The sequence below is a fragment of the Hirundo rustica genome, chromosome 13 (genome assembly GCF_015227805.2).
Source record: "Hirundo rustica isolate bHirRus1 chromosome 13, bHirRus1.pri.v3, whole genome shotgun sequence".
Classification (NCBI taxonomy): domain Eukaryota; kingdom Metazoa; phylum Chordata; class Aves; order Passeriformes; family Hirundinidae; genus Hirundo; species Hirundo rustica.
Genome location: NC_053462.1, coordinates 3,160,657 through 3,188,632, shown reverse-complemented (window position 1 = coordinate 3,188,632; position 27,976 = coordinate 3,160,657). Strand labels below are relative to the sequence as shown.

General features: G+C 51.5%; 1 protein-coding gene across 1 annotated transcript; it reads right to left on the bottom strand.

Moving 5' to 3' along the window:
- Positions 1–34: 34 nt before the first annotated feature.
- On the bottom strand, positions 35–27,727 carry TRIP4 (thyroid hormone receptor interactor 4). The gene is made up of 13 exons (XM_040077144.1): positions 27,590–27,727; positions 27,061–27,227; positions 26,741–26,877; positions 24,538–24,771; positions 23,665–23,743; positions 21,596–21,725; positions 21,101–21,316; positions 20,651–20,777; positions 19,792–19,979; positions 18,688–18,812; positions 18,291–18,382; positions 4,052–4,154; positions 35–274 (listed from the first exon to the last, which is right to left on the bottom strand). The coding sequence occupies exons 1-13, from the start codon at positions 27,673–27,675 to the stop codon at positions 207–209; spliced, it is 1,752 nt and encodes a 583-aa protein (XP_039933078.1). The 5' UTR covers positions 27,676–27,727; the 3' UTR covers positions 35–206.
- Positions 27,728–27,976: the final 249 nt, after the last annotated feature.

Below are 27,976 nucleotides of genomic sequence, written 5' to 3'. Positions count from 1 at the left end.
CCTCCCTGGAAGCACAGGGCTGTTGGGCCAGGTCTTGGTGAAAACATGTCTCTTTTAATACTTTTAATACAAGAGATTAAGCAATACCTAGAAACAATCTAGGGTCAGGGATCCATCTTGCACCTGCTTTCCAGAGTTGAAGACCATCCTGGCATCCTTCAGGGGCAGTTGGGTGCTTCATGGGAACCAGTGCTGCTCCCCGGCGCTCACCCCACGGCTTTCTGCTTCATTAACCCCTTCTTTGCTCCCTGGTGGATCTTTGCATCCAGCTTCCCTGTAAAGAGGGGATTAAAGGAAAAAGAAAAACACAACAAACCCTCATCACTCTTTATTTTTAAATGCTATTTGCAATGCAAATGAGCTGGAGGCAGCGAGGTCTCCTAGTTAGTGTGTTCCTGTCACATCCAATTATCCTGCTTGAGGAGCCAGGCGTTTCCAGCCGCCGCGGCCTCCCTCCGCAGGCGCGACACCGGGGAGCCAGGGGCAAGCGTGTCCGACGCGGCCAAGAGACCCGGAGAGGGGGAAATTCGGCGAGGAGAAGAGTAAATTAACATCCAGCACTCGCCTGCCGCTACCAGGGGAGAAACTGATCCCTGCGCCTGCCCGCAGGACGCGAATCGATACGCTCGGAGATGGGGCACTTCTCGCAACCTGCCAGGGACGTGTTTCACCACGGTGCAGCAAACGGCAGGACTGGGGACAACAAACCCTCAGCGTGGGATGATGGTGCAGTGGGCACCCAGTGTGACAGGGACGCCTGCTCCACGTTGTCACGCGCCAGGTTGGTGGTCTCCAAGGCCATCTGCTGCTTTTGCCACCGGAGAAAACCTCAGCCAGCAGCTCCAGGGGGACCTGGAGAAAACACTGCATTCTCCTTGTCCTTCACAGCCCTTGGGGGCTCCACTGCCAGCTCTGCTTTCCCACCTGGGGGAGGAGCAGGACACCAGAACATGGGATTTTGGGCAAGTCCTGCTGAAGAAGCCAGAAGCCAGGCATACTGATGTGCTCCCTCAGAGGAGAGTCCTGGTCCTCTTCTTCCTGTTTGTAAAAATGCAAGGATGCCCCTGCTCTCCCAGCTCCCAGAGAGGCTCTGCCAGCAGCCAACACTGGTCCTCTAATGCCACATCCTTCCAGGACTTGCCTTCCTGCTGCTCCCCTGCACCTCCCCATCCTCTAAATGCCAGCCTCGTCCTGTCTTTGTAGCTGAGAGCAGACAGGGCAAGATGCACCAGGCTCCAAAGTTCTACTTTGGCCACCGCTCCAAAATCTGCTGGTAAATGTCCATGTGCCATAAAAAGCAGGTGCTCCTCCAGAGAAAATGGTTCCTGACCAGCCAGTGACCATCACCTTCTCTTCAAACCAAGAAAACTTCTCAATTCCAGTTCAACAAAGATGGTTTGCAGATCACCACGCCACAGATCCACAAACTGAAACATGGCTTGGAAGATGTTCTGGGAGATCCTCCATCCCCTTGCCCCACCCCCAGAGAAGACTTCCCCCACCTAAGGATGAGGAAGAGGCCCCCTCCTTGCAATTATTGTTTCCAGTCACTGGCACCCAAGCAGGCTGAGCCAGCCCATCCAGCAGCAGTGTGTCAGATCACCCTGTCCCCACCCCAGAGGCGGTTTTGGCAGGAGAAATGCAGCAAGTTCACATTCTCTCCATCTCTGGACCCCCAACACCACCCACTGCCACCAGGACTGCTATATTTCATGTGCCTGCTTGCTAATCCTGGACCCCAAAAACATTGGGAGGCTCCTCTGCTCTTCCAGCTGGAAAACACAGGTAACTTTTAAGAAAAGGCTAAAAATAAGGCAAAGCCCCAGGGTGCCTTGCACTTTCTGCTCAATGGGTCAAGGCCTCTCGTCTCACACCACGTCCTCTGCTCTGCACTCTTCCAGCTGCTGGCTGGTGGAGGGAGGTTTCTAAGTGATGCCTGAGGGTAGCTTTGCCTGGATTCAAGGAAATCTCCAATGAGAAAGGCCAACAAGCTTTGTCCTCATGTGCTAAAACTACACGGGGGTGTATTTGGGGAGAGCTGTGCTTCCAGATGCAACAATATGCCCATCCCTCCCACAAAAACAATGACCCTGGCAGCAAAAATTGAGCCATGTTAGGTTTTTTTTCACATCCCCAGGCTGTTAGAAACAAGTAATTTGCGACAGAGAAGCATCCGGATGTCACTGTGGCGAGGTCCATGCTGTTATCTGGCAAGGAAAACTGCTCTGGCTTGGCTTCCCAACAGGACAAACTGGCATTTTGTCATGGTTTGAGCCAGGTTTCAAGGAGACCAGAGCAGCCAGCAAGCCCAGGTGGGGATGTGAGCTGGCACCTTCCCTCTGCTCTGCTTCCAGCTGGGAGAATTAAGCTCCTGACTGCCTGGGATGAGATGCCAGCTTCTATTAAAACAGCGCCTTGCCTTGATGAAAGGTCAAAGGCTTCCCTGCTCCTTCCCTCGGCTGTCATAAATATCACCCAGACGGACCACGTCCCTTCCGGGAGGTGAACACGCAGCTCCACAGCCCCACTGCGCTGCTCCTGTGACAGCTCCTATTGGGATGGAGGGCAGGGAAGGCAGGGCCAGCAGTGGGAGTGGGAGCACAGGCAGCCGCCAGCACAGCCGGCTTCCTTCCAGGCTGTTAGACTGATCCCTCTCCAAGCAGGAAAGTGTCACAACACAAAGGAGATGATGTGACAGATGGGGAGGGGACTGGCAGCACCTGCACCCGGCGAGGCAGACGCACAGGAGACGCATAGCAGCTTCACCCTCTCCCACCCGTGGCCAGACAGAGGCAGAGGTGGGAGTGAAGGAGCACAAGAGCCTGGCAGGAGCAAAGGAGAGGTTAAAACTAGGGGAAAAAAAGGATGCAGTGGCTGCACCAGCATGCAAGGGCCACAAGGCTGTTCCCCCACAGCCAAGATTTGCATCCTAAATAACTCCTGCCCGCTCATTGGCACTCGGAATAACCCATCTAGGGGGAGGACCACAAGCAAGATTTGAGCACTTGCAGGTCTCCAAGCAATGGTCTCCACTGGCTGAATGCACCTCCCAGCTGCTGCTCAAAAAGGCAAGGAAGAAACCACATGGTTTTGCAGGACATCCTAACACCCAGCTGTGGGAAAAAAAGGTGCTTCCCTGAGCAGAGAGGGGAAAAAACGCTCAAAGCCAACAAAAATAACTCTCTGCTGTGCTTCAAAAAGCCCTTATTAACCAGTCCTGTGAAATCCCAGCACTCCTGAGCCCCAGGTACTAGCCCAAGGACTCATGTGGAAAAGATGGAGATCGCCCAGTTGTCAGCTCTGCTGAATAAACAGCCAAGACTCTTCCTGCTTCTGCTGCTTTTAGCCCGTCAAATTAATTTTTCACATCCTCTGCAAGCACGTGCGGTGCCTTCCCCGGGCTGCGAGGAGGGGAGGCTGCTAATAAGGACAGAGCTGACTGCGGGCTCCCCAGCTGCCGCATCCCTCCTCCATCCTTTTTATAGCAGCGGGCAGGAATAACTGGCAGCCTGCGGAGGGGCTGGTGGCTCGTAAAAGGGACTAACGACGCTGGCAAGCCGAGTGCGGACAGACGCTGCGGCGCTTCCCCGCGCGCTCTGCCAGGACATCCCATCCCACCGGCCTGCAGATGGGGAACATCCATCTGGCCCCACAGCTCTTGCTGTTCAAGGCCTCGCTGTCCTCAGGGGCAAGAGCGGGATTTGGAACTACAGGACACGGAGGTTGCCTGGATCTGCCTGGAAATTGCTGACTCCTCTCCTGTCCCAGGCTAATGCCGGCGGCAGATCAGCCACCGACACGACTGCTCTTTGACTCCCTGAGTGTTTGCAGAGGCAGGAAGAAGTATGTATTTGGAAGGAAGCAACATCTGGGGAAAGGGGAACCGAAGACAAAAAAATATTACAGATGTATTTGAGCCATTTAACAAACACCTTCAGATCAAAGAGCAGACAGCAAAGGTTGGGAACTCATCTGGCAACGGCAAGCTGGGGTGGCGACGGGATCCGACTCTGAGGGCTGGGGGGGCATCTGGGGAAACTTTACTACTTACAGATTTTGTGTTTTCCTTTGATGGGAAATTTCAGAACCATCTCCTGGGGATTAGTGCAGATAAAGACAAATGGAGACCCAGACTCCTGGCTCAGGTGCGGATACTGTGAAACACAGAGAGACACAGAGAGCGGAGTCAGGACGGCTGCACGGGCGCAGAAAGAGCTCAGCGGGGAAGAACAGAGACATCTTAGCCAAGACATGGGTTATATACGGAGGCTGTAGCAGCTCAGACCAAACCACTTCAAGAACTTTTAATGAAAAAACCCCGAAACAAGTCCAGGCTTGGGTCACATTCCGCAAGCCCCTTGCTCAGGCTCTTCCCACTGCACCTCTGCTGGAGCTCGCTGCCTCTTTGGATCTGCTCACCCTGGGTGCTCCCAAACCCCTTCCAGCCCCCTTTAGCACTGATCTGTGCTACTCCTGTGGTTTCACACTTGATTTAGGCTGATCAGAACCCTGGGATGTTGAGAGGGAGGTGGTCAAGGCCCTGCCATCACCAGCCCACCTGTTCACTGAGACAAGCAAGGGACAGATTTTCAGCCTGATGCATCCCCGGATGCAGATGACCAGGAATGTGAGTATTCTCACTAATACCTAACTGGTCATGGACAGCACACCAGCACCTCGACCAAAACAACCTGCCAAACCCAGCCTGAAATGACCACCAGAAGGGTGGGCACCACCAACTGTCCCAGCGACAGATATATCCCCAAATGTTCCCCACAATGCTCAACCCCAGACACAAGGATCTGAGATTTGGAGAGTGTGCACTGTCCTGCTGTGGGACACGCATTCCTTGATATTCACTTGCATATAAAGGGTGAGCAACACACCTGCTACATACCAAGGTGATGGCTCAGAGAGGGCAGCTCAGGGCTGGCTCCATTCACAGAGTCAGTGGAGGGATTTTACCACACTGAAGACATGGGGAATTTTATAGGAAGAGAATAAACAGGTTATAGAATCATAGAAGCATTTAGGTTGGAAAAAGACCTCTAAAATTGTTTCTCTCTTTAATCATGTGGGGTAAAAGGAGAAAAAAAACACTCCATGCAGGAAGCACACCAAGATCCTGGCTGACTGCAGCTCAGCCTCTCTGGCATTCGGAGGTGAAATGCAAAACAGTCATAAAAAATGTATACCTCAGCTCTCACTTCAGATTGTCCATGAGCTGCAGAGCTGGTGCTGACAGGCACTGAGACCAGCGCATGCCATGAGGATGCTCCAGCCCAGGAAACCCTGCTCAAACAGACTGCGGAAGTGGTTTTCCTTCCATGGGAAAACTGCCTTCTTTTTCTTCCTGCTCCCCTGCCTTCCTCGAGCAGATCCATCAAGGCTGCTGGAGGGGACAGGATGCCAGACCAGATGGAGCTGCGTGTCCTGGCAAATCCCCCATTTGTTACTAACAAATGACTCCTAGGCTGAGTGTTTGAAAAGCTCTCACCGACCTGCCAAAATGAGTTTGGATTTGCCCTGGAACAGCTGGGCACGGTGAGGGAAGCAGGGAGCGACCCGCTCTCCCCACACTGCAGCAGGGTTTGGCAGCGTCGCCAGCAATTCAGGGAGATTTACAGAAGCCCAACGCTGGGATTGGATCAGCCAGGGGAAGCGTTTCCAAGCCCTCTCATTTTACAGCAGCATGTAAGAGCTGTGCACTGAGTAAGAGAGAGGTACAAACAGTAAGAGAGAGGTACAAGCAGTAAGAGAGAGGTACAAGCAGTCAGCTGCTCCATGCAGCTCCGTGCTGGGGAGGAGCCGCACTGATCCGCATCCTGCGCCGATGCCCTGCTGCACCGACCCAGGCTTGGACAGGTTTCTTCCTCTCTGTTCTCTTTTGGCTGAGTCACCTTACTTGACTTGCTTCCACTGTTCCATGCCCATGCCAAGGATTTTCATTTCCCATCTGCAGGGAAGGAGGATCTTGGAAGGTTAGGAAGAGCCAATGTGAATATCCCCGGCCAATGCCTGGAGAGTGTGAAATGCTGGCACTGCTTTGTCGCTCTTGGCATCGCCCAGGTGATCGGTGGCACCTCCATGGCTGGAAGACCTGAGGACAAGCCAAAGGACCGAGATCCTCCAAGGCTGGAGGACCAAAAGTTACCCAAACCTGGCTGCTGAGGGGATCCTTTCCTGCTCCGCTACACCCGGTTCAGCCCACGGCTCCTTCAGCCACGAGAGGCAGCCAGGATGGATGTGTTGCAGAGGTCCTGCTGCTGGAATACAGCTCCTGCTTCCCAAATCCCCTCAGCCATCATCTCCCAGGTGGACCTGGACACCACCATACTCCCCTCACACCTTTTACAGTCCCATCCCAGCAACATCTTCCAAACAGGCATCAGCAGCGAAAGCAATAGCTGGCTGGTTTCTCCACTGACAGCATTCATTCAAAACCTGGATCAAGCCTTCAGCTCCAACAGTTCCCACTCAATCCGATCTCAAGGCCAAGGTGGATGCCACAACTGTGACTTGAATTCCTGCTTCCACACGACAGCCTTTCATCTTTGCTCCCAGGGTGCATTTCTGTCTGTGAGCCAAATCCCTTTGTGTCCTTCCTTTTAAAAAGCTCTGATCCTTCCTCTGGCATCTCACTCCCAGGAGGCAGGAAAAGAGCCCCTCATCTGCTACATTTAAGGCTTCCTATTGTACCTACCCCAGAAACCTCTTACCTCATCCTGGTGAACAAAAATCCAGAATATTCCTGCAGGCTGGAGCCAAGAAAGAGCCATTAACTCTTTCCTCTTCCTAGAGTCAGGATGCTCCCAGGTCAGGAAGATGAGGCTGAGCTCCCACAAGACGCTGAGCCAAGCCAAGAGCCCAGCTCCCATCGTCCCCCCAGCGCCTTCCGTTCATCCCACAGAAATTTGGAAGCTCCACTCTCAGTGGAGATGCTGCCACCAAGACACCAAACAGGTCTGCCTCCGTTACACTGTCCAAAGCTGCCCAAATTTAAGTACCAAAACCTAATTTCTCACTGTTTCTGCTGTGGAAGGTCAGTCGAGCCACTCTATTGTCTGCAACGCAGGAAGTTCAGGAGACAGAGAAAAAATTTATTCCCAACTACTCTATCCCACAGGCAGCCCATCATCACTTCAGTAAACCTGAGCTCGGAATAAAAGCCCCAAACCCAGAGGTGGTGTGGCAGAGGGAGAGGACAGAGCATATCCTCTCATATTGCTCAGATTGCTCAGGGCTTGGAGCACCCTGGTCTAGCGGAAGGCATGTTTCATCCCATGGCAGGGGATAAAACGAGATGAACTTTAAGGTCACTCCCAACTCCAACCAGTCTGGGACTCTGTGATCCCCAGTAAAGACAATCTCCAATAGCAGTTTTTCAAATAAAAGGTCAATTCGGAGGGAAACCATGCTCCCTCTCTTCCAGAGACCAAGAATCAAACTCAGCCAGGAGTCTGATGGGGGATGTCCCCCCTTAAATGCAACAGCACTCACCTTTCTTATGTTGGGGGTGTTAATAAGATAAGTGCTGGTACTCCAGGCTTTACACTGCCTCTGCCTGGAAGGAATTTGGCATTTAGAAAGTGGCTACAGCAAACACAGTCCAGAGACCAGACTGTCCCTCAAGAAGGAGCAAACCTACCCTTCTCCAATCCTGCAGGTGACCAGGGAAGCTCGAAAGAGAAGGGTTATGCAATGCAACTACAGTGTGAAAAAAATGCTTCAGCCTCCTTTCAGACCTTCTGCCACCTCGCAGTCGGCTGGCAACAAGGCAGGTGGGAGGCCAGTGGGCTCCGTGGGCTGCAAAGAGCCCATGTGGCTCACCAAGAGCTGCTCCGCCCACTGCTTCGCACCAACACCCCACAGACGTGCTCTACACACGGCCTCCACACAACCACTGCCCCCCCTGCTCGTCCCACCTCTCCAGCTGGGGCTTCAGTTTGCTGCTAACAGGTCTGGGAGATCCCAGCTGTGTGGAGATTAGGTGGGAGGGAAGAGAAAAGCAGATCTCAAGGCAGCTTAACACCCTACAGAAAGAGCTCGAGGTTAAACGAAGCTGGAAAAGGGAGCTGAGCGCTAGGCTCCTCCAGAAACCGGCCACCAGACTCACCCTCATGCCAGAGCCAGCGCTTTGAACTTGTATTAAGTAGCTATCAGATGTCCCCAACAGCCACCCAGCTCAAGCTGCAAGCAGGGATAATTGCTAATGAATGTTCCCTACACTTTGTTTTCACCATCCCTCGTCTCCCATCACCAGCTTGTCACCACCAGGAATAGCAGCAGGGCTGCCAGCCTCCCGCTCCACAGCCCACAGCAAAAGAGCAAAGGAGGGGACGAGCCAGCTCGGAGCCAGCAGAGACACAAACCCACCTTCTCTGACATCTGAGAAAAAAAAAAAAATCCTGCTATATTTTCCCCCCACCCCAACCTTTTACTTTTTTTTTTTTTTTTTTTTTTTTTTTTTTTTTCCTGATTTAGGTAAAGCCTGCAGCAGCATGCTGGGGCCATGCAGGCTCACCCAGCATCACTGGTACCAATGCAGCATTTGGGACCCTTTGCTCATTCTGATTCCAGCTCCACAGGAGAAAAAAAAACCACGGAGAAAGGCCATCAAAAACCCCTCCATTGCTGCACCCCTCCCCAGTAAGCTGCACTGGCTCGAACCCAACCGCCGTGACCCGAAGGCAGGGGAATGGAAAGAGCAGAAGGAAAATGTCCTGGGGGGAAGCCAAACCATCACTAACAAGATGAGCTCTGCTCCGGTGCATCCGAGGCAGGAACAAAGGCACCGCGTGCGTGGAGCAGCAGCTCTGCACAGCACAAAGCCCGAGCGCTCCCGGCAGCTTCTTTAGCAACCCTCCAGGAGCATTCTCGCTCTCATTAAGGCCTCAGGACACAAAGGGGTGGGAACAGTCCCCGTTTCACACACGCCAGCCTACGGAGCCCCGCAATGTGGCCCGAGCTCTCCTCTGCTTTCCTTGCCACGGAGCGCACATCCCGGTTAGCCGGAGCGTGGCGGAGAATTGCACGCTGGAACCTGTGGTCCTTCCCCTGGTCACTGCCACTCTCTCCATCTTACAGCTGCCGGGGGCACCAGCAGCAAGGAGGTGCTTGAGATGCTCTGCAAGGTTCATGATGGAAAGGGGTGAATCATTTTCCTGGCGTGGCTCTTCAGTGAACAACAGGGAAAACACGGCTCGCCCTGCCAGGCAGCACCGGGCCAGTACACCCGCTCCAGCCTTCATTTCCCTGCTGCTCTCCAAGAGCTTTGGAATAAAAGAGGCGGCACTGGAAAGCAACACTGTCTGGAAAGAATAAAAGCAAGCAGACCCCACGTGTTGGCAAGAGAGTTCACCATAAAACGCATTCAAAGGGGAAAAAATCATCCTGGTGGAGGCAGCATCTCCTCTGAAAGAGCGGGACTGCTGGATCTAGCAGTGGCAATAAATCAGCTCCCCCCAGCAGGCAGAAACACACACTGGGCTCTTCCTGGGTGTTGGAGACACCCCTTGGCCACGTGCAAAAAGACAAGCGGGATGCAAGGGATCCCCTGGGAGCCCAACTTCCTTCACCCTGTTTTCTTGGTGATTTGTGGGAGAGGCAGATCCGCTCTTCTTTCATGCCTCATAAGCTTCATCGCTGTCAGAGACGCGTAACAGGTAATTAACTACTAACCAGCCATTTTCTTCTCCTCTCCGGAGAGAAATTGCTCACCATCCAGCTTGAAAATGTTTCTTCAGTGGTTTGCAAGAGGGAAAAGAAAATGGGCAGCTTTTTTGGGAGTGATGGGGGTGCTGCGGCCAAATAAGGGCACTTGCAGCAATGCCCGCACCACGAACACGTGAATCCAGGAGAAACAGAGTCATCAAATATAAGAGATAATGCTTAACTGGATGTGGGTGCCGCTGTGCCCAAGCCACATTTGGCCTGTCGCTTTTCCAGGGAGAGTGGTTTAGGAGCATCAGTCCCCTGTCTGTTGTTCTGACAGCAGTGGTCTCCATCGTCTCTTCACAAGAACAGTCCCTTTAGGGAATTATCCAGCCAATTTTCCCAGTACAGCCTTCACGCTGAGTGCTCCAGGCCATGTTCACCCCAAGGTGACACCCATTTGCAAACAGCAGTTCCAGGTTTACCACCGCTGTGTCACCTCCTGACTCAGCCCTCCGGTCCTAAAAAATGCTTGCTGAGCACCAAGCGCTTCACTCCGAGTTTTGTCACCCTCATGACAGTGTCTTGCATCACACTTCCAACTCTAAGCACGTTCTCAAGCACCATCTTTTAAGGTCATGGGCCAACCAGCCTCTGGCCCATGAGAAATGTAACATTTTCCTAAACAGAAACCCTAAAGCAGATCCAAGTTTCTAGAAATGCCAAATCTCCTAGCTCGAGGCGGAAACATCCAGAACATCCACCCAAAGAACATTACAAACTGTCCTTGGCTGTGGAAGAGCTCAGAGATGCAGCAGAGCTGCTCCGCAGAGGCTGTGCTAGCGAAGGGATGCACGCCGATGTTCAATTCAAATTGACAGAACACGAAAAGAAGGAAAAAAGTAGGATCACAAAGAAATCCAAACAAAAGCCATCAGCCAAACTTTTGTTTGAAAGCCTGTCAGGTCTAGACTGCAACGTGTGAGGAAGGAACAGCTCGAAACCACAGCTGCTAATGGTTATGGATTTGGCAATCAAAATGTCTTTGTTAAAAAAAAAAAAAAAAAAGAGAGAAAAAAGTTAACTGCCTGACTATTGAGGCTACAAACCGCAGCCTTGATGCATTGTTGCAGTCAACATCCTCCCTGCTGTTCCTGAGCACTTACAGCTGCTGCTGGCAGCTCATGTGCTGGCACATGCTCCCTGCACCAGGATGCACAAGGAATTTTGTGAGCCTGCCTTCCTTTCCCCTTCTTCTCACCACAATGCCTGGCAGCCCTGGGCCGCTCTGCCCCTCGCACGCCTGGCTGGTATGCGACCAGATCCAGGCACAGCAGGCTGGGATCACGGCGGGTTCCTTCCCTGGCCGGGCGGATCCATCCAGTGGGTGTTCTCCGCCTCCAGCCCAGAGCCCGGCTCTCGTCGAGGTGTTTCTACACTACAGGCTGTACTTTGATTTGAATGGCAGGGGAAGCAATTAAAACATAGTAAGTAATAACAGGACTTTGAAATGTAGATTTAAAAGCCAAACTTGTGCTGGTGCACTCCGAGCAGTCTGCCAGGGCTCCAGTCTGGGGGAGACCCAGAGGAGGCAGCAGTGCCAGCAGCAGCCGCTGCAGACCCCAGCTCTCCCTGAACCGGCATCGCAGGACCTGCAGCCACCAACACCCTCCTGCGGCACACATCCCAGCCCAGGAGAACACTCGCCAGGACAACCAGTTCAGGAGAAACTGGGTGGACTTGGAATAGCATTTGGGAAGGTATTAGGCTGAAAGGGCTGTTTTCATCCCCCTGTGCCAAGGGACAGCAGGGGCAGGGCGAAGCTCAGCTCCAAGGCGGCCCCATCGCCCGCACCACCGGACAGACTCGGCGAGGAGAAGGGAAAAGCGATGAGGAGGAGGAGGAGATGAGGAGAACCAGGGTACCTCATGGAGCTGCACCTGGCTAGATACAGTCACACTTCAAGCAGCTTCACAAAGTCCTTTCATAATCAGAGCCGGGAAGCACAAGGGTAGGACACACAAGCCAGAAAACCTGAACGCTGGGAAGGCGGCCCTGTGCAGCTGTGTCCCTGCCCTGGCTCACTCAGGCAGCTGCCTCTCCCCACTGTGCCCCATGCTGCTGCTCCCCAAGGAGGGATGATGCTGGCACCTGCTCCCAGGATTGATTCAACCCCTCAAATGGGATAGGATCTCTCACAGGACCAGGAAACGCATTGGAGCGACCGGTCTGTTCAGGGTTAGGAAATCAGTGACACACCAACAAAAGCTTAAGCAAGCAGAGTCCTTGGGCACCCTACATGTACTGTGGGGGTTGCATTTTGCAGCTGACACATGATTTGGGGTCACCACGGAAAGGGTGGTCACGGCTCAGCCTGGATGGGAAGGCAGTAAGGCACCTGACCTGGGGTTCCAGGTCAGTTTTATCTAACCCGCAGTTTCAGGATTAAATAAAAACCAAACACTGAGAAGGCAGCAAGTATCAGTGACCCTATCTGAGAGAGGGAAGAGGCCCTGCCAGCTCATGAGTAGTTTGCTGAAATGGTAGCAGAGGCAAAGTCCACAGTCATCATTAATTAAGTCATATGCTTCAGCCTTGGCTTCACTTTCTCCCTTGGGTCTAGGAAACCAGAGGAGAGGGCAAGCAGGCCTCTATCATTCGATTTCTTTGGCATGCTAATGCATTCCTAAATTAATCATCATCAAGTGACAATCTCTCCTTCATCTTAACAGCCTGAGCAGTGGCCTGAGCAAACCTGCTGGCTTATGCAAGGCAGCTGGAGCCTCAGAACAGCCTCTGATGAAAACCAAAGCACTTCCCATATGGAAAAACTCCCCCATCTCTTACAGTCTCTAATCCGAACCAGCTGCATTCCTGCTCTGCTCCCAGAACCACAAATCAGGGGATTTTGTGGGGTGAGAACCTGAATTAAAGAGATGCATCACCCTGTGAGCCAGCCTAATGCCTGACACCACTGGATCTGGCATCTGGCTACATAGAAAAGACAAATTCAGCTCAGGAGAATGCAGGGCCTTGTAAAGTTCAAAGGCCTTTCGTGGGTTGCAATCATTAACAGCCACCTAGACTGCTCCAGAAGGAAGGATATCTGACCTAGCTAAAAATCCTTCACTGGGAGAGGTGCCTGAGGAATGAGAAGGCAAATATCCCGGTGGTGGAGGCAAGGAAGGCGCCAGGACAGCCACAGCACCATACAAACAGGCATTTGTCTCACTCGGAGCCTGCACTAGGAAACGTTTCCCTCAGGGACCAGGTCCTCATAAAAAGTCTCTATGCATTTATACTCTTCTTAGAAATATACATCAATGTCTATGTTTGTGTTCCTCCCTCCCATTAACTCCTCAGGAAAATATTCCCAGAGGGCTATTGCTCCTTTATTTGGAGACAATCTAAACAGGCACCTTCTGGAGTCTAAATATAGAAAGTCTCTACCCTTCTTCACTCCTCTTTGAGAATCTAAACCAAGTTCTGTACACTGGGCACCCGAGTCTCTTTTTTGTTGTTGTTGCTCTTTTCACCAGGGAGGAAAGAGGAGGCCAAGAGTTTAAACCCAAATTTCCTGAGTGGGAAAGCCGATGCCTATTTAAATGATAGTTGCAATCTTGCGGCACAAAAACAGCTTTTACGTGTTCCCCTGTGCAGATTTAGGACACTAAGTGATCACCTAGAAATGAAAAATAAACACTTAACTCCCATCAAACATAATTAGCCAGTATTTCAGCCTAGTGTAATAGCTCCATCCAGGTATCGGCGTGTGTCTGCCCTCAGAATAAGCCAAACACACCAATCAACCACCAAAACAGCAGCAGGAAACGCTATTTTTCCAGTTCAGTAGTCTCTCAGATCAAAGTCATTAGCAAAATGAACATGGACTTCAGAGCACATGGAAATGGCATCAATGTAAACACTTCCCTGCTGGCTTTAGCCCCGTGCCAAGCCCTGCCTGCCCCATCCCACAGATCCCAAGTGGGAGCTGCTGAAGTCACTGACACCTCGTGCAGGAAAACAAGGGCAGCTCCTTGCTCTGCTCGAGGTGTCAGTGACGTCAGCCCCGGAGCAAGGAAAAGCCGTAGTGAACGCTTGGATCTCCAAGGGGGAAAAAAGTTTCCAGGTCACCTCTAGCTGAAAAGCGTAACAAAGGAATCATTCTGGTCTTGAGCAGGGAGTTTTGGGTTGCTGCCAGGAAGAGAAGGAAATGAGCCCAGAATGTACTCTGAGGAGGGGCAAGATGTGCAAAGCTCAACTGGAAATCCTGCGATTTCAGAGGGATCTCCAGGCACCAGGCAACCAGGGCTGAGCGCAGGAAGCAGCTCCTGCTGCAGCTCCCTGCGAACAGAGCAAGTGACGCTGGACACCCGGGCTGGACCCTCCCACCTGAACACAACTGCTGCTGCCAGAGCAGCTTCAAGTCAAAGATCACAGCTCTGAGCAGTAAGATGTGGTGTAAATAACCTCTGACTGGAAGAATTGCTTTATTTTCCACGTGGGGAAGAGACGCAGAGGAGCAGATTTAACTAGTTCACGCAACAGGCAGCGTAATTGGGATTAGGGTACCTGACGTGCCACTGATCCTAATCCCAAGGACATCTCTACTTTTCCTCTGCTCCCTGCCAGCTCCAGCACTCCAGATCCTGTTCCATCATCACTTCCCACACGTCCTCAGGATCTGCAAACCGTCTCAACAACGTCAGTCGGGCCTCATACGCCGCAGGTAGGGCAGGGGAAAGCAGGACCGCCCCCTCTCAGTGGTGATGAAAGACCAGGCTTACATGTGCAGTAAAAATGTAGATAAAAAACCCCTCCCTGGGCATAATGCAAGAGCTCTGGCAGGGAGTGGGTCTGACTCTGCTGGGGCAGCGTTGCTTAATTTTGGTTTTTTGAGCACAAGTGTAAAAAAAACAAAATTTAAATGAGGATAATGATAGAAAAATACCAGCGGGGTGCCACAACATCTTCATTAGCAACCCGAGAGAGGATGCAAACAGCAGGGAAATTAAATCTGCAGACAGTGCTAAACAGGGAGTGGGTGACAGCAGTGAAAGGGCTGAGAGGTAATGTGAAAGTCACAGCGGGGACAGGCCACAAAACCATGGAATCACAGCCTGGATTAAACTGGAAAGGACCTAAAAGCTCTTCTCATTCCACCCCCTGCTATGGGTGGGGACACCCTCCACTATCCCAGCTTGCTTCAAGCCTTGTCCAACCTGGCCTGGAACAGCTCCAGGGATGGGGCAGCCACAGCTGCTCTGGGAAACCTGTGCCAGGGCGTCCCCACGCTCACAGGGAAGAATTCCTTCCCAGTATTCCATCTAACCCAGCCCACTGGCAGTGGGAAGCCATTTCCCCATGTCCTAGCACTCCTTGTCCCAAGCCCCGCTCCAGCTCTCCTGGAGCCCCTTTAGGCACTGGAAGGGACTCTAAGGCCTCCTCAGAGCCTTTCTTGTCTCCAGGCTGAACACCCCCAGGACGAAGAAAAACAGCCCTAAGACCAGAAAGTCTCCCTTGCCTATGGCAACAAATAGTCACAGGAGTCAAACCAAGCTTCTGTGGCTGCCAAAAAACACTGGATCACCATCAAAACACCATGAGCAAGCCAGGAACTATTTCATCCTCGGGAGGTTGGTATAACCTGCAAGCGAGGTTCGCCCTGCACTTGTGAAATGATTTCTTCTGGAACATGCAGGAGCCTCAAACGGGAGGTGGTGAGGAGGAGAGGTGTGAGTCAAAGCACAGCGCCTGGAAAAGCTCCACGAAGAGCTCAGTTCCCAAGAGGTCTCTGCTCTGCATCACCTCCCCTCGCCTGCTCACACGTTCCGTGAAAACACCCAATGTTTCTGCACGCCCTAAGTGGTGAAAAAGCCTCATGTTCCTTTCTCCCTGAGCTGCAAGGGATCTGTGCACACAGGGAAGGGGCTGGATCACAGTGCTGATGCTGCTGATGAACCTGGGCTGAAACACCCACGTGAGCAACAGGAATTTCTTACTGCCGGCGAGACCCAACTCAGATTTCGGAGCTGGTGCGGCACACTTTGTCATCTTGCTGACATCTGCAATTAAATTCAGCTCAGCTTCTTTCAGATGCACTTGCTGCTCCTGAGAGCTCAAAAACCCCAGACATTTCCTCAGAAAGCAACTGCAGAAAGGTTCACATCTCTGGATTTTAGCTCACAAGCGAGGGAAATTACCGCTGCTTAAAGGAATCCTGGGACAAACAGACAAAATCACCAAAAAAAGACAGGAAATTAGGAATTATAAGTAGTTTGCAATACAGGAGCAGCAAAAAGCTAGAAATGCAACCCAGAAAATGCCAGAGCATTGAGGAGAAAGGGAAAGCTGCCATTAACAGGTTGGATAATGGTGCTCCTGGAATACACTGCTCTGCCTCCAGTGCCTCTGCAGCCAAGCAGTGCCCACAAGCTGGGAGGGATTTCCAGAAAATGTGGCTAATTGTGAAGGTCCTCCACGGGAAGATTAAAGCTAGTTACCTACAGCACAATTCCTAGACTGGAGATGCGGTCACAGCCATTCTACCAATGCCTGAAGAACACATCTACAAAGGAAGAGGAGGGATTGTGACAAATAGAAAAGTACTTGTAAGAGATCAAGATCTATTTTCCACCACTGTTGCAGACAGCAGGAGATAGACAAGCATCTCCACTTAAGCCCAAACTGCGAATTAGTGGATACTACAAAAGAAATTCCCTACACAGGCCTCGGTGTCTCTTCCTCTCTCTCGCCAAAGGCTTGTTCCCATACAAAGCCAAATACTCCTGTAGGATTCATGGTATTCCAATCCCAAAGCTCCCTCTGCTGCTCATACTCTAACTTCTCGGCCTTCCTCTTGTGATTAAGAGACACAGCTTCACCAGAAATACACTCCCTGCCTTTCCAGGCATCGCTCCCATGTAAAAACCTCACAGGGTTTGGGGAAGCCAGAGGAGCACTTCCTGAAAAACAGCCCCAAGCCCTGCTGCCTCTCCAGCTCTTCACAGAAAGAACATCCTGGTGGATTCCTTCCCAGGGAACCCATCTGTTCCACCTCACAAGATGGTCATGGTCCACTGTCAAGCCCTACATGGTTTGGTGATTCCCACCTGACCAAACCTGATGTGCGCAAGGAACAGTGGAGTGAACAGGGATGAAATGGAATCAGGAACAGCAGTGCAGGTTTTGTAAGTCCATAAAACACAAGGAAAGCTCCTGCTCCAGATTTTGGCCATGGAATCAGTCACAGCATCAAACTCAGGTCTCAGAAGGTCTCTAGTCCAACCTCCCAACCAAAGCAGAGACAACACTGAATTCAGGTGAGGTTGCTCACGGCTTTGTCCTTTTGGGTCTTGAAAATCTTCCTAGATGAAGACTGTCCAACCCCTTGGGCAATGCCTGCCTCACTGCTGGGCCATCCTTACAGTAATTTGTTTTCTTAAGCCACATTGAACCCTCCCTCCCCTTTCAATTCATGACCCTCCTGCCATGTAAGCCAGCACAGAGCCCAGCTGTCTCCCAGTAATCTCCTCGCAGGAAGTGGAAGATCTCTCTGTCTCCTGCCTCTCCTCACAGGGCTCCAGCCTCTAACCACCCTTGTGGTCTCCATGGGATTTGCTCCAGTTTATCAACAATTTTACGGTGACCCAAGTATTCCAGATGTGGTTTAACCAATACAAAGAGGAATAATACTTCTACTGGTTATGACTCCACTGGGATTCGTGCCTACTCCAGGACAGCAGGTCAACAGATACTCTCCACTGCATCTACTGGATCCAAGAAGTCATCAGGTTAGTCAAGCATGAGTTTATTCTTAGGTAAATCCACGCTGGCTATTCCTAATGTTCTCTTCCTCCATGCACCCAGAACTGGCTTCCAAAAGCAATCTCTCTACGAGATTCCCAGAGACCAAGGTGAAGCTGGCTGGCCTGAAGTGTCCAGATCATCCTTCCTTCCCTTTCTAACCACGGGTGTGACAGTTACAAAGAGTCCTCTCCTGCTTTCCAAACCATCCCAAGCTAAGAGCGGCCTCACAAGGCCACCTGCCAATGCTCTCAGCACATCTGGACACACATCAGCATCACCCGTGGACTTTTATGGGTTGAGATTTCTCAAAAGACTCCTGATTGCAACCTTGCTTCACTACAGGTAGTCCTGTGGCTCTCCTGTCCATCCTCCCTGGTGGGAAAGAGCTCACCTCCTTCCATGGCTCTGTCTCCAGGTCACTCCGTGCCCCAAAGAGGGCACAGCGCTCACCAGCTAGGCCAGTGTGACATCACCAGGGGCCACTGTGACCTCCAGCTCCTGTAAGAAGCACCAGGCAGGTCCAGCAGCTGCACACAGGCCAAGCCACTCTCTCCTACAGCGGGGCAGTCTCAGTGCTGCTGCCACGACAGGGCAGGGACAGGGTCCCACAGCACAGCACCAGCACTGCAGCAGAGATGTCCATGTTTCCATGCTGTCCTGAGCTGCCAGGCCCCCTCATGTCCTCTGCCACATAAATCCCTGCAATAACTTGTGCCTCCTCAACACAATCTAAAATTTCCACTCAATGTCTTCTCCAGAGGCAAGTTCCACCAGCTTAAAAATTCACTGGTTAATGCAAGCTTGGAAACGTTCATTTCTGTACTCACCTGCTCCTGAAACTGCTCCTGTGATAAACAATCAGCCACATCCACACAGCCTAGGAGGCATCCTGAAGGATAATCACTTGGAAATTCCACAACTGCAGCAAAAGAGACATCTCTTCAGGGAGCTCATATTCCCACACACAGCTGGGGTCTTCCAACCCCCAAGTGCCCTTCCCTCTCCTCTAGGCATCTCTACTTTTTGAGGCACAAGAACACCTACAGCAATTTAAACACTTTTTTTGTGCCTTTTCCAGGTCAGGATCTTTCCCATGAAGGACTAGGGCTAGGAAATTTAATTTTATATATAGCTTTCCCTCCTCAGCAGAGAGGGATTTTGGATATTGCTCATTAGGTGGCTCAGTGTACCAAATCACTCCAAGAACCAAGGAGAGGAGTTCACCTTTCTGGAGCAGCATTCTGTAGGTGGCCTCCAGTTCAGAGATTTCCTGAGAGGAAGGCCTTTTGGCAGTAGCTGCAATCCATAACCTCCCTCGATGAGATGTGTACCAGGTCCTGCCCTCCACCCTAAAGAACAGAGGAAAATGTAGGACTAAAATTTCAGCAGAAATCACCCACATAGACAGATTTTTTATCCTAACATAGTCAATTCCTGCTGCTAAACTTTGCCCTGATTATCCCCAGTCAAGCAACATGTCAGGACCACAAAGAAAAGCTGAGATGGGCAAAAAAATAATGTCACAAATAAAGCAGAGCATGTCCTCAAGGCTTCAGAGGACATCAATCCCCAGCAGGGCCAGCAGAACACATATGCAGGACAATCTGCTCACAGAAGTCCCTTACAAGCTCCCAAAGTCACAGGGAACAACCAAGGGAGCAATAAGGGACTAGGTCTCTGCATGGAACAGTTGCCTGGAGATCCTGGAATTCTGCAGCTGTACCAGAGTGGCTGGAGCACCCCCAGAACACCTGGATGAAGAATCCATGCACATTAAGATTTACAGCATCTTTAGCTTGGGAAGTAAAAAAACTTCGGTCTCCAAAATGAGAAATGTGGTGAAGGGAAAAAAAGGCTAAAGAAGATTCTTTGTTCACTATTAACAGTAGCAGCTTCTTTTTGTAACCCAGCTCCTAGCCCAGGGGGGTAAGGTAGTGACAAGGGTTGGGTTTCTTTTAAACAAAGCCTGGTGCCACTGTTGCCTTCTTTATGCTGAACAAAAACCCAGAAGGACATATTTCAAGTGATTACCTTATTTGCTTTTCAAATTCCACACAGGAATGCTCCAACTATAGCAGTGAAATCTCGACCTCTCTCTACATTCACCCACTGCAAAGAAACCTGTCCCTTACGGGTTAGGTACTGTCCCAAAAAAAAGATTCTCCAGCTCCTCAACCCATCAACCCACTGGAAGAGGAAGCACAGCTTCCACACCTGGAGCGATCACAGGCATCAGTCATTGCACAGAGCCAGCGGGTTCACAGAGATCCTCGGAGAAACAACTTCCCAACCCCCCTGTGGAGCAGGAGCTGCCTGGGATACCTTCACCTTTTGATTCCTCTCACGAGCAAGGAAGCCCAAGGCTGGTGCAGGCTGAGGCACCAACCATCATCCGAGATCTCCTGCAGCTCTCGGTCCTGAATCCGCAGCCTGCTCCTCTCCAAGCCACACTCACTTCCAGCCTCCGTGGAATGAACGGTTTTCCTTTGCGGGAGCAAACCGGTTTGATCCACCCACTTGAGAGTGTTCAAAAGACACAGGATAAAGGTTAGCACCGCTCCAGGAGTAATGTGCATCAAGTGCAAATCCTATTTGAAGTTTTTCTTCATTACTCTTATGCTCTTTGGAAAATGGGAATATGGCAGAAAAGGCTTCATAAAATAGAGCTGAAAGGGTGACGTGGCTTTAGGCTGACTCTCAGAACCTCTTCTGCATTCCTGAAAAGGAGGTGGGATGCTAAAACTCCAGTAAACCAACCCACCAGGAGCAGGGCATTGTCAAACCTTCTCTATCCCAAACTGAGATGGCCAGCGAGGGACGCGGGAGGAAAGAGGGGCTGAGAAACAAGAGGAAATGACTTCCCACTGGCAGAGAGCAGGCTTAGATTGGATATCAGGGAGAAAATCTTTACTGTGAGAGTTGTGAGATGCTGAAACAGGTTGTCTAGAGAAGTCAACCCATCTCTGAAAGTGCTCTTGGCCAGGTTGGACAGGGCAACCTGGTCTAGTGAAAGGCGTCTCTGCCTATGGCAGGGGATGGACTGAGACTGTCTTTAAAGTCCCTTTCAGCTCAAACCATCCTGTGATCTTTTGGGGTTCTACAGACGTGCTGGAACTGACAATTCTCAACCTCAACTCTCCCAAAATTAGTCATTGCTCTGGAAAAAAAACACTGAAGCCCCACTGACCAAAGGAGCAGGCTGGAGGAGACGGGGATTCACCAAAACCCCAGAGTTTGGTGTCATCTCTGCCCCAGGACTCCTGGCTGGTTCGCTCAGCGCACCACAGCTCATGGCCTTAATGGTCTCATCCAGTCTGCAAGCACAAATGAGAGGGATGAACATTCCCTGCTTCCCCTGGGAACATCTCCCTTCTCCCCACACGCTCTGACTCAAAGCATTTTTTGCCCCATTCCCCCCATGTAAATTACTTCCTCGCTCGATCTGATTTCCAATTTGAGCAGTCACCGCTCTCTAGTGCAGAAACTCAGCTCGGTGTGAATTGGAGCTGAATTGGTTCTGTTGAGACAGGCCTTCTGCAACACCTCCTTCCCAGGCAGCTTTAGCAGGCGTGTCAGACCACTCTCCATAAGGATTTGCACCTCCTTGCTCTCGGGCACGCTGCCAGCCCTCACTCACTTGCTGTGGTACTCAGCCATGCTGCTGTCTTCCTCCAAGATCTGCCTGCCAGCGAAGTCGATGGTGATTTTCTTGGCAAGCCGAGAGGCATGGCGCAGCTCCCGCAGCTCCTGCTCCCTCTTCTGGAGCGCTTCCCTCTCCTGCTTGGAGAGCCACTGGTTGGAGTCTGTGGCAAAGTAATCCGACTCGTCATCAATGACCTGGGTGCGACGCACGCTGGGAAAGCAATGCCCACAGCAGGAGATGAGCACAGTGCACGGCAGAGCCTCAAACCCACCCTCCAAACTGCTCCTTTCCCATCCCTCTGGAGAGCTGGACTGTCAGGGACAAAAAGCAAGGACACCCAAATGGGATCCGTTCCAGAGGCTCACTCCTGTCCCACCAAATGTGGCTGCAGTCTGGATCTTAGAAGGAATTCCCGATGTTTCTGCTAAAGGCACCTCACCTGCCAGGTCATCTATGCTATCCATGACAGTCTCCCACCTAGTATCTTACCTTGTCCTGTCAAATTCCAGCAGCTTGTCTTTGTGCTTCACAGCCATCTCCAGGCCTGATTTGAGTCTCGCTTCCTGGTGAGGCAGCAAGTCTTTGCTTATGGCATCCAAAGTCCCTGAACTTTCAGCTCCTGAGACATGAAACAAACCACAGCTGAGCAGTCAGTGTGTTAAAGCCATTTGGACAGGCCAGGCTGCAGAAATGCCCCCTAAACTAAATGCCATGCCAGGAGCTCAAAGTACAGCTTTGCAGTAAGACCAGCATCTTTCTGGGGAGGTTGAAGCAACAATTTTCCCTCAAGCCCATTTCACAGACTCCTTCCTCCAAAGAGCAGGAATGACTTAAATATCACAGTAATAAAGTCTGGGTAGAGTTCAGGGAGAAGCTCTTGGTCTCTACGGATCTCCTTCACCCTTCCCTAACAATTCAGGCAGTCAAAATTCCTCCCATCACCAACAACAGGCCTCAGACCGTAGAATCATGGAATGGTTTGGGTTGAAAAGGACCTTAAAGCTCGTCTCATTCCAATCCTTGCCATGATGGAACACCAAAGACACCCTCCACTATCCCAGGGTGCTCCAAGCCCCATCCAACCTGGCCTGGAACACTTCCAGGGATAGGACAGCCACAGGTTCTTTGGGAAACCTGTGCCAGAGCCTCACCACCCTCACAGAGAAGGATTTCTTCCCAATATCCAATCTAAATTTCTTGTCTTTTAGTTTAAAATCATTCCTTCTTGTCCTATCGCTATCTTCCCATTTAAGTAGTCCCTTTCTCTCCTTTTCATAAGCCCCTTCAGGCACCAGGAGAGGCTCTAAGGTCGGGAGGCTTCTCTTTTTCAGCAACAACCCCAGCATTTTTAGGAGTCCCCTCCTAAAAGCCAAACCTTTCCCACATGGTGTTATCCCCACAAAGAGCCTCTTGCCCAGGACAGATCCTGGGACACAGAGACTTCTGCTGCTGTTTGTGCCTCCCACAAACAATATCCTGACACACCACACCAGATCCCCCAAAGCAGCTGTTTCAAGAGATGGAGAAATCTATTCCCAGCAAATGCTCTTCCTTCTTATCCCTCCTGGCAAGGGACCCAAACCCAACCAACCAACAGAGAACAAACAAAAAAACCCCACAAAAGGTTTAACCCAAGCCATAATGGAACAAAACAGTACATTTCACCACACTGGGAAATGCCTTCATTTCAGGGAAATGATTGCCTGTATTTCCCCCTGGTTGCTGATACACAATTTTTACTCCCAAGACAAACAGCAAACCACATTCCAGCTTTTCACCTCCACAGATAACAAAACAAGAGCTGGCAGGGGCAAGTGGGAAAAGAGCTAAAACAGGAAAGAAAAGGGATCCTGAAGTACTCCAGCATCTGTACTGGAAGGACAGAACAGACTGGTAGGTGCTCTCAAGGACAACCATCCTCCTGCTATCTCCACAGCTCTAAGCAGAAGCCCAGATCTGGAGTAAATATTTCCCCAGTTCTTCAGCAAAGTGTATTTTCCTACCAAGACCACCATGACCTTGGCTGCAGTTCTGCTAAACTCAGACAAACACCCCCACAATGCACAGGTCTTCGCTGGGACACTGGGCAGTATTTCCTCTTGCTTTCCTTGGCTCTGTTCCTATTTTTAGCTCCCAAGGTAAGTGTGAGACAAGAAGAGACATTAGAAAACATTAACCACCACCTCTCTGAGCCCAGCAAATCAGACAGCAGCACTTCATCTTCCACAGCACACAAAACCACAGGAGACTTATCCTAATTTTCAAGGACTGCTACAACGATCCAGTTCATGTGATTGATTCTGGAATGCTGAACGAGCAGCCCTGGGGCCTCAGGGAAAGGACACCACACGCTGCCATTTGACACTCGCCACTGTCACCTCTGCTGAAGCCCAGGAATGCTCCCTAGAGCTTGCAGGAGGATCCAAGGAACCAACTTCTAACCCATCCCTCTAATGCCTACCACAAACAAAGGGCGAGTGGCTCAGTGAAGTCTGAAGGAAACAATGCACACAAACAGTCTGGATTCATTCTGCCCCAGGCATGGAATAGCTACTGACCTGCCATCAGCTTCTTCAGCAGCTTCTGGCTCTTGTTGGAGTCCCGCTGAAGAATGTCCTGCTCTTCTTTAGTGCACACCTGAGGAAAAGAAGGAAATGAAAGTTTGGGAAGGACATCACATGGGAAGGATGTCACAGCTTGAGCGGTTTCAGAGCCCTGGACAACAACAGCTCAGGCTGTTTAAAGTGGCAGTGACAATCCACACCTCCTTCTCTTCCCCACTGACATGGGGAGAACCCTGGAAGCTTGTTCTTTATTAAACGAGAAATGTAGAGTTTGGTCTCTCCCTGTTCTGTGGGTGGACATGTTGCTGACTGAGCTCAAAGGGCAAGAGATGAGCTCAGAACCATCCCAGGCAGAACCACAACCCTTAACTCGGAGTTTTTCTCTCCTTCTTGGCCACTGGGAGTTAAACTGTTCTTTCAAAATAGCAACCAATTTGCTTTAAAACATTTTGCTCTACCCAACTAATACTTTCCTCTCACATGAAGAAGAATTTCCTCTGCCATCAATAACTTGTCCCCTTTCTCCAAAAGGTGCCCTCTGGACTGAATCTGGGTGTTAACAGGTATCCCAAAGGATCCATACTGTGCAAGAGTTGAAGGAAAAGCAAGACACTGCTCCTGACAAGGTGACCAGGGCTGTGCCTGGGACGGGGCTGAAGCCTTGCAGAGATTTTGGACGCTGGTGCGACACACAGGAGACCGGCAGAAACCGGACAAGCTCCAAAGCCATGTAAATTATGGGGAAAACCTCCTAACGGGTTCTATCCTTCCCTGCTTTAGAACTCTGCAAGAGGAACTTCCATCTAAAGGGCTAATTCAGCCAACTTCTCCAGTTCCAGGACGGGCAGTAACTCCCTGGTTACTCACCAGGGCCCCGCAGAACAGGCAGGGCCCAGAGCCCTCCTGCTCACAGACAATGCGCCCGCACTCCAGGCAGTTGTTGATGAGCTTGTGCTTCTGGCCCAGGCACTCGCAGGCGTGGCGGCCTGGGATGAGCACGGCCAGCCTGTCCTGCCCCTCCCTTGTGTACAGGCTGACGTACTTGGGCTTCTTCTTAGAGGAAATGCTACTGCTGCTGACACCGCTGCTGTTCTCCTGGGCCTGGGAGGGAAAAAACAAACAAACAAACAAACAAACTGTGCTGTCAGCGCAGCACTGGCAGCAGAGAGCGAGCACTGACCCCTGGGCAGGCCGGGAGGCTCAGACAAGTGTTATTCTGCCTCACTGGAATGAAACTTGGACCAGACCCCAGATTGAGCGGAAAGACAAGCTCAGGCCTGCCAGAAAAGCTCCAAGGAATCCAGACAAAGCAAGGACACCAGGATGCACTTGAAGACTGCCACCCATGCCAGCTGGAGCTGTTGGGATTTGGGCAGCGAGCGCTGCTTTCTGTGCTCCGCACACCCCACGCCTGTTTAACAGCTCCAAACTGCAGCTCAGCTACTCCCAAGTTCATTTCCAAGGACTATTTGGACCCTGTGTTTGTAGCTGTGCACCCTGTGCGTGCCTGTCCCCAGACACGGCTGGTGGTGGCATCCACAGCCATGTCACCTCCCCCAAGTCCCACCTGGCACAGCCACCTCAGAGGAGGTGTTCCACGCAGGAGGGTTCAAGTACTGAGCTGTAAAATAAATTCTGCTCCTCCTTTATGATCTGGCCTCAGTGATTTTGTGATCCACCTCTGAGTTTCAATCTGCTTTAGTGACAAGCAGATGCAGCCATTTCCAGTCCCTCTGGTAAAGCCCAACTGGTTTTAGTGCCACTGCCAGATTTGAACACTTGGCACCATGAAAAAAAACCCAAAACAAGATTAAGTGACTTTGGCAGATCTTTCTCACATGTTTTTTTAATGTTAATTAAGTTAGAAGGTAACTACAAGGAAATGGAACATCACTGTCCACTTTTAGCCCACCAGTTAAAAAATGTTGTGTTTTATCCTATAAATACTTTTACAAACATTTTCAGCCCTTGCAGCCTCCCTGCTCCTAAAAGTTCCATTTAAAAACATGACTTCTAAATAATCCTTACTCAGGAACAGCAGCATTTCTTGGGTTTTAGTGTTTCTATGCTCTTATTCTAGTTTCTTTCTGAAGTATTTCAGTTGCTAATTAAAGTATTAATCTGTGTGACTGAGATAGTGTAAGTACAGCAGGAAAAGATGTTCTAACCACTTGGTGGCTTAAATTCCCCACCCTCACATCTGATTTAAAGAAATCCCTTTTATTCCTAATTACAGCCTCAACCTCCTTCACCTGCTCTCTCCTCTCAGGCTTTCTGGGGAAGAAAAATCCCTGCTGGCATATTTGCTACCTGATGATTATTTTACTCCCAGTTATAGACACAAACAGACACAACCTTTCTCCCCAGCCTGGATATCATAGAAACATGGAAATGGTTAGGTTGGAAGAGCACTCCAAGATCACAGAGACCCATCATTAACTCTCCCTCCTTTCCTCTCTCTTCCCCTCACTCCTTCTCCCTCTTCCTTCTTCCCTTCTCTCCTTCCTCTCTCCCTTCCTCCCTCCCCAAGTGCCACATCCACACATTTTTTGAATCCCTCCAGGGATGATCACTCCTCCACTTAGATAGTGAATTCCAAGAGCTGACCACTGTTTCCATGAATTTTTTTTCCCTAATATCCAATCTAAACCTCCCCTGGCATAGCTTGAGGCCGTTTCCTCTCTTCTTGTCCCTTGTTTTGGGATGTCAAACCCCACCTGGCCGCCCCCTCCTGTCAGGGAGTTGTGCAGAGCCAGAGGGTCTCCCCTGAGCCTCCTTTTCTCCAGGCTGAGCCCCCTCAGCCACTCCTGGTGCTCCGGCCCCTTCCCCAGCTCTGCTCCCTCCTCTGGACCTGCTCCAGCATCTCTGTCTTTCTTGTGAGGGGCCCAAAACTGACCCCAGGATTTGAGGTGCGGCCTCAGCAGCGCCCACCTGAGCATCCGAGTCCGTCATGTCCCAGACACTCATTTCCACGTTCCAATCACACCTTTACCAGTGTCTGACACCCAGGCTCCAGGCTCCAAGCCTTTCCAGTGACCTCCAGCCTCCCTGGCACATACCCCACACTCACCTTGGCCAGGTCCAGCGGGGTTTTCACCTCCTCCCCGTGAGCACTGGGCTCGGCATACGCCAGCGTCTCCTGCCTGTTCCGCCCTTTGCGCTTCCCCTTCTTCCCTTGGTCCCCAGCCCGCAGCACCTCCAAAGCCTCTGGAAGTGTGAGCAAGCACAGAGAGAGGCTGGGTAAGTGCCAGCAGGAGAAAGATGCCCCTGGATTCTGCTTCATGACCGAAAATAGGCTTTAAACTGTCCACACAGGGATTCACGGCATTGAATAGTTTGTAACCACAATAACCACGTTTATCTGAGGGTTTTCTGCTCTGCACCACTCACCGTCCTTTTTCCGATACGCTGGGAAAGGTTCGGAGGGCGGCTGGGCGGATTTCCTCCACCTGCTCAGCAGTTCTTCCACAAACCAGCCCTTCTTCCCGTCCGTGCCCTGCACCAGGTCAACAACGTACTCCCGGATCTCATCCTCGCTTGTGATTGACAATATGTACCTATGGGGTGGGTAAAATGGGTCAGGGACGGATGTTCCGAGGTCTGATCCAGTGGTCTCATCGCACAGGTCTGTTATTTATTCTTCCTTTTCGGATCAGGTTTCTGTGCAGACCGTGGTAAGACCACAGCAGGAGGTAGAACGATATGACATTTAAGATCCCTCCCAGCTAAGAGCAACCCGTAATTCTGTGACCCCCACATCGCCCCCACCGCCACTTGCCCTCCCCAAATCTCCACCCGAGCGACAACCCCGGGTACAGATTCCCGACAGCTGCTCTGACACACCCTGTTTCCTCCGTGCTGGATCGAGGAGCCCCTGCCAGAGGGCGGGAGGGCCCCGCCCGGCCCCGACCGCGCTCACCTCACCACCTCCTCGCCCACGTCCAGCCCGAAGTCCCCGCGCAGGTGTTGGACGCACCAGGCCAGGAGCCCGCTGGGCGCCGCCATCTTCCGCGGGGGGCGGGAAACGGCGCCGCACCGCCCGACACCCTCCCCTTCCCTCCCCTTCCCTCCGGGAACGCGGCCGCGGAGCGACCGTTCCGGGACCGGTTCATAGAGTCCGGGAACAGAGTTTGGGTTGGAAAGGACCGTAAATCCCATTCCATTCCATTCCATCCCATTCCATTCCATTGCATTCCACTCCAACCCCGTGCCATGTGCAGGGACTCCTCCCACTACACCAGGTTATGCCAAGCCCCGTTCAGCGTGGCCTTGAACACTTCATGGGACAGTCACAGATGCTCTGGGC

Bases quoted from the DNA above. Each gene is read 5' to 3' on its own strand.
- TRIP4 (XM_040077144.1), bottom strand. From the start codon at position 27,675: ATGGCGGCGCCCAGCGGGCTCCTGGCCTGGTGCGTCCAACACCTGCGC. The intron at 24,772-26,740 runs GTGAGTGTGGGG...TTTCCCTCCCAG, and splicing joins CCCCGCTGGACCTGGCCAAG to GCCCAGGAGAACAGCAGCGG. The intron at 18,383-18,687 runs GTGAACTCCTCT...CTTTTGCTGCAG, and splicing joins CAGAATGCTGCTCCAGAAAG to TTGTGGAATTTCCAAGTGAT.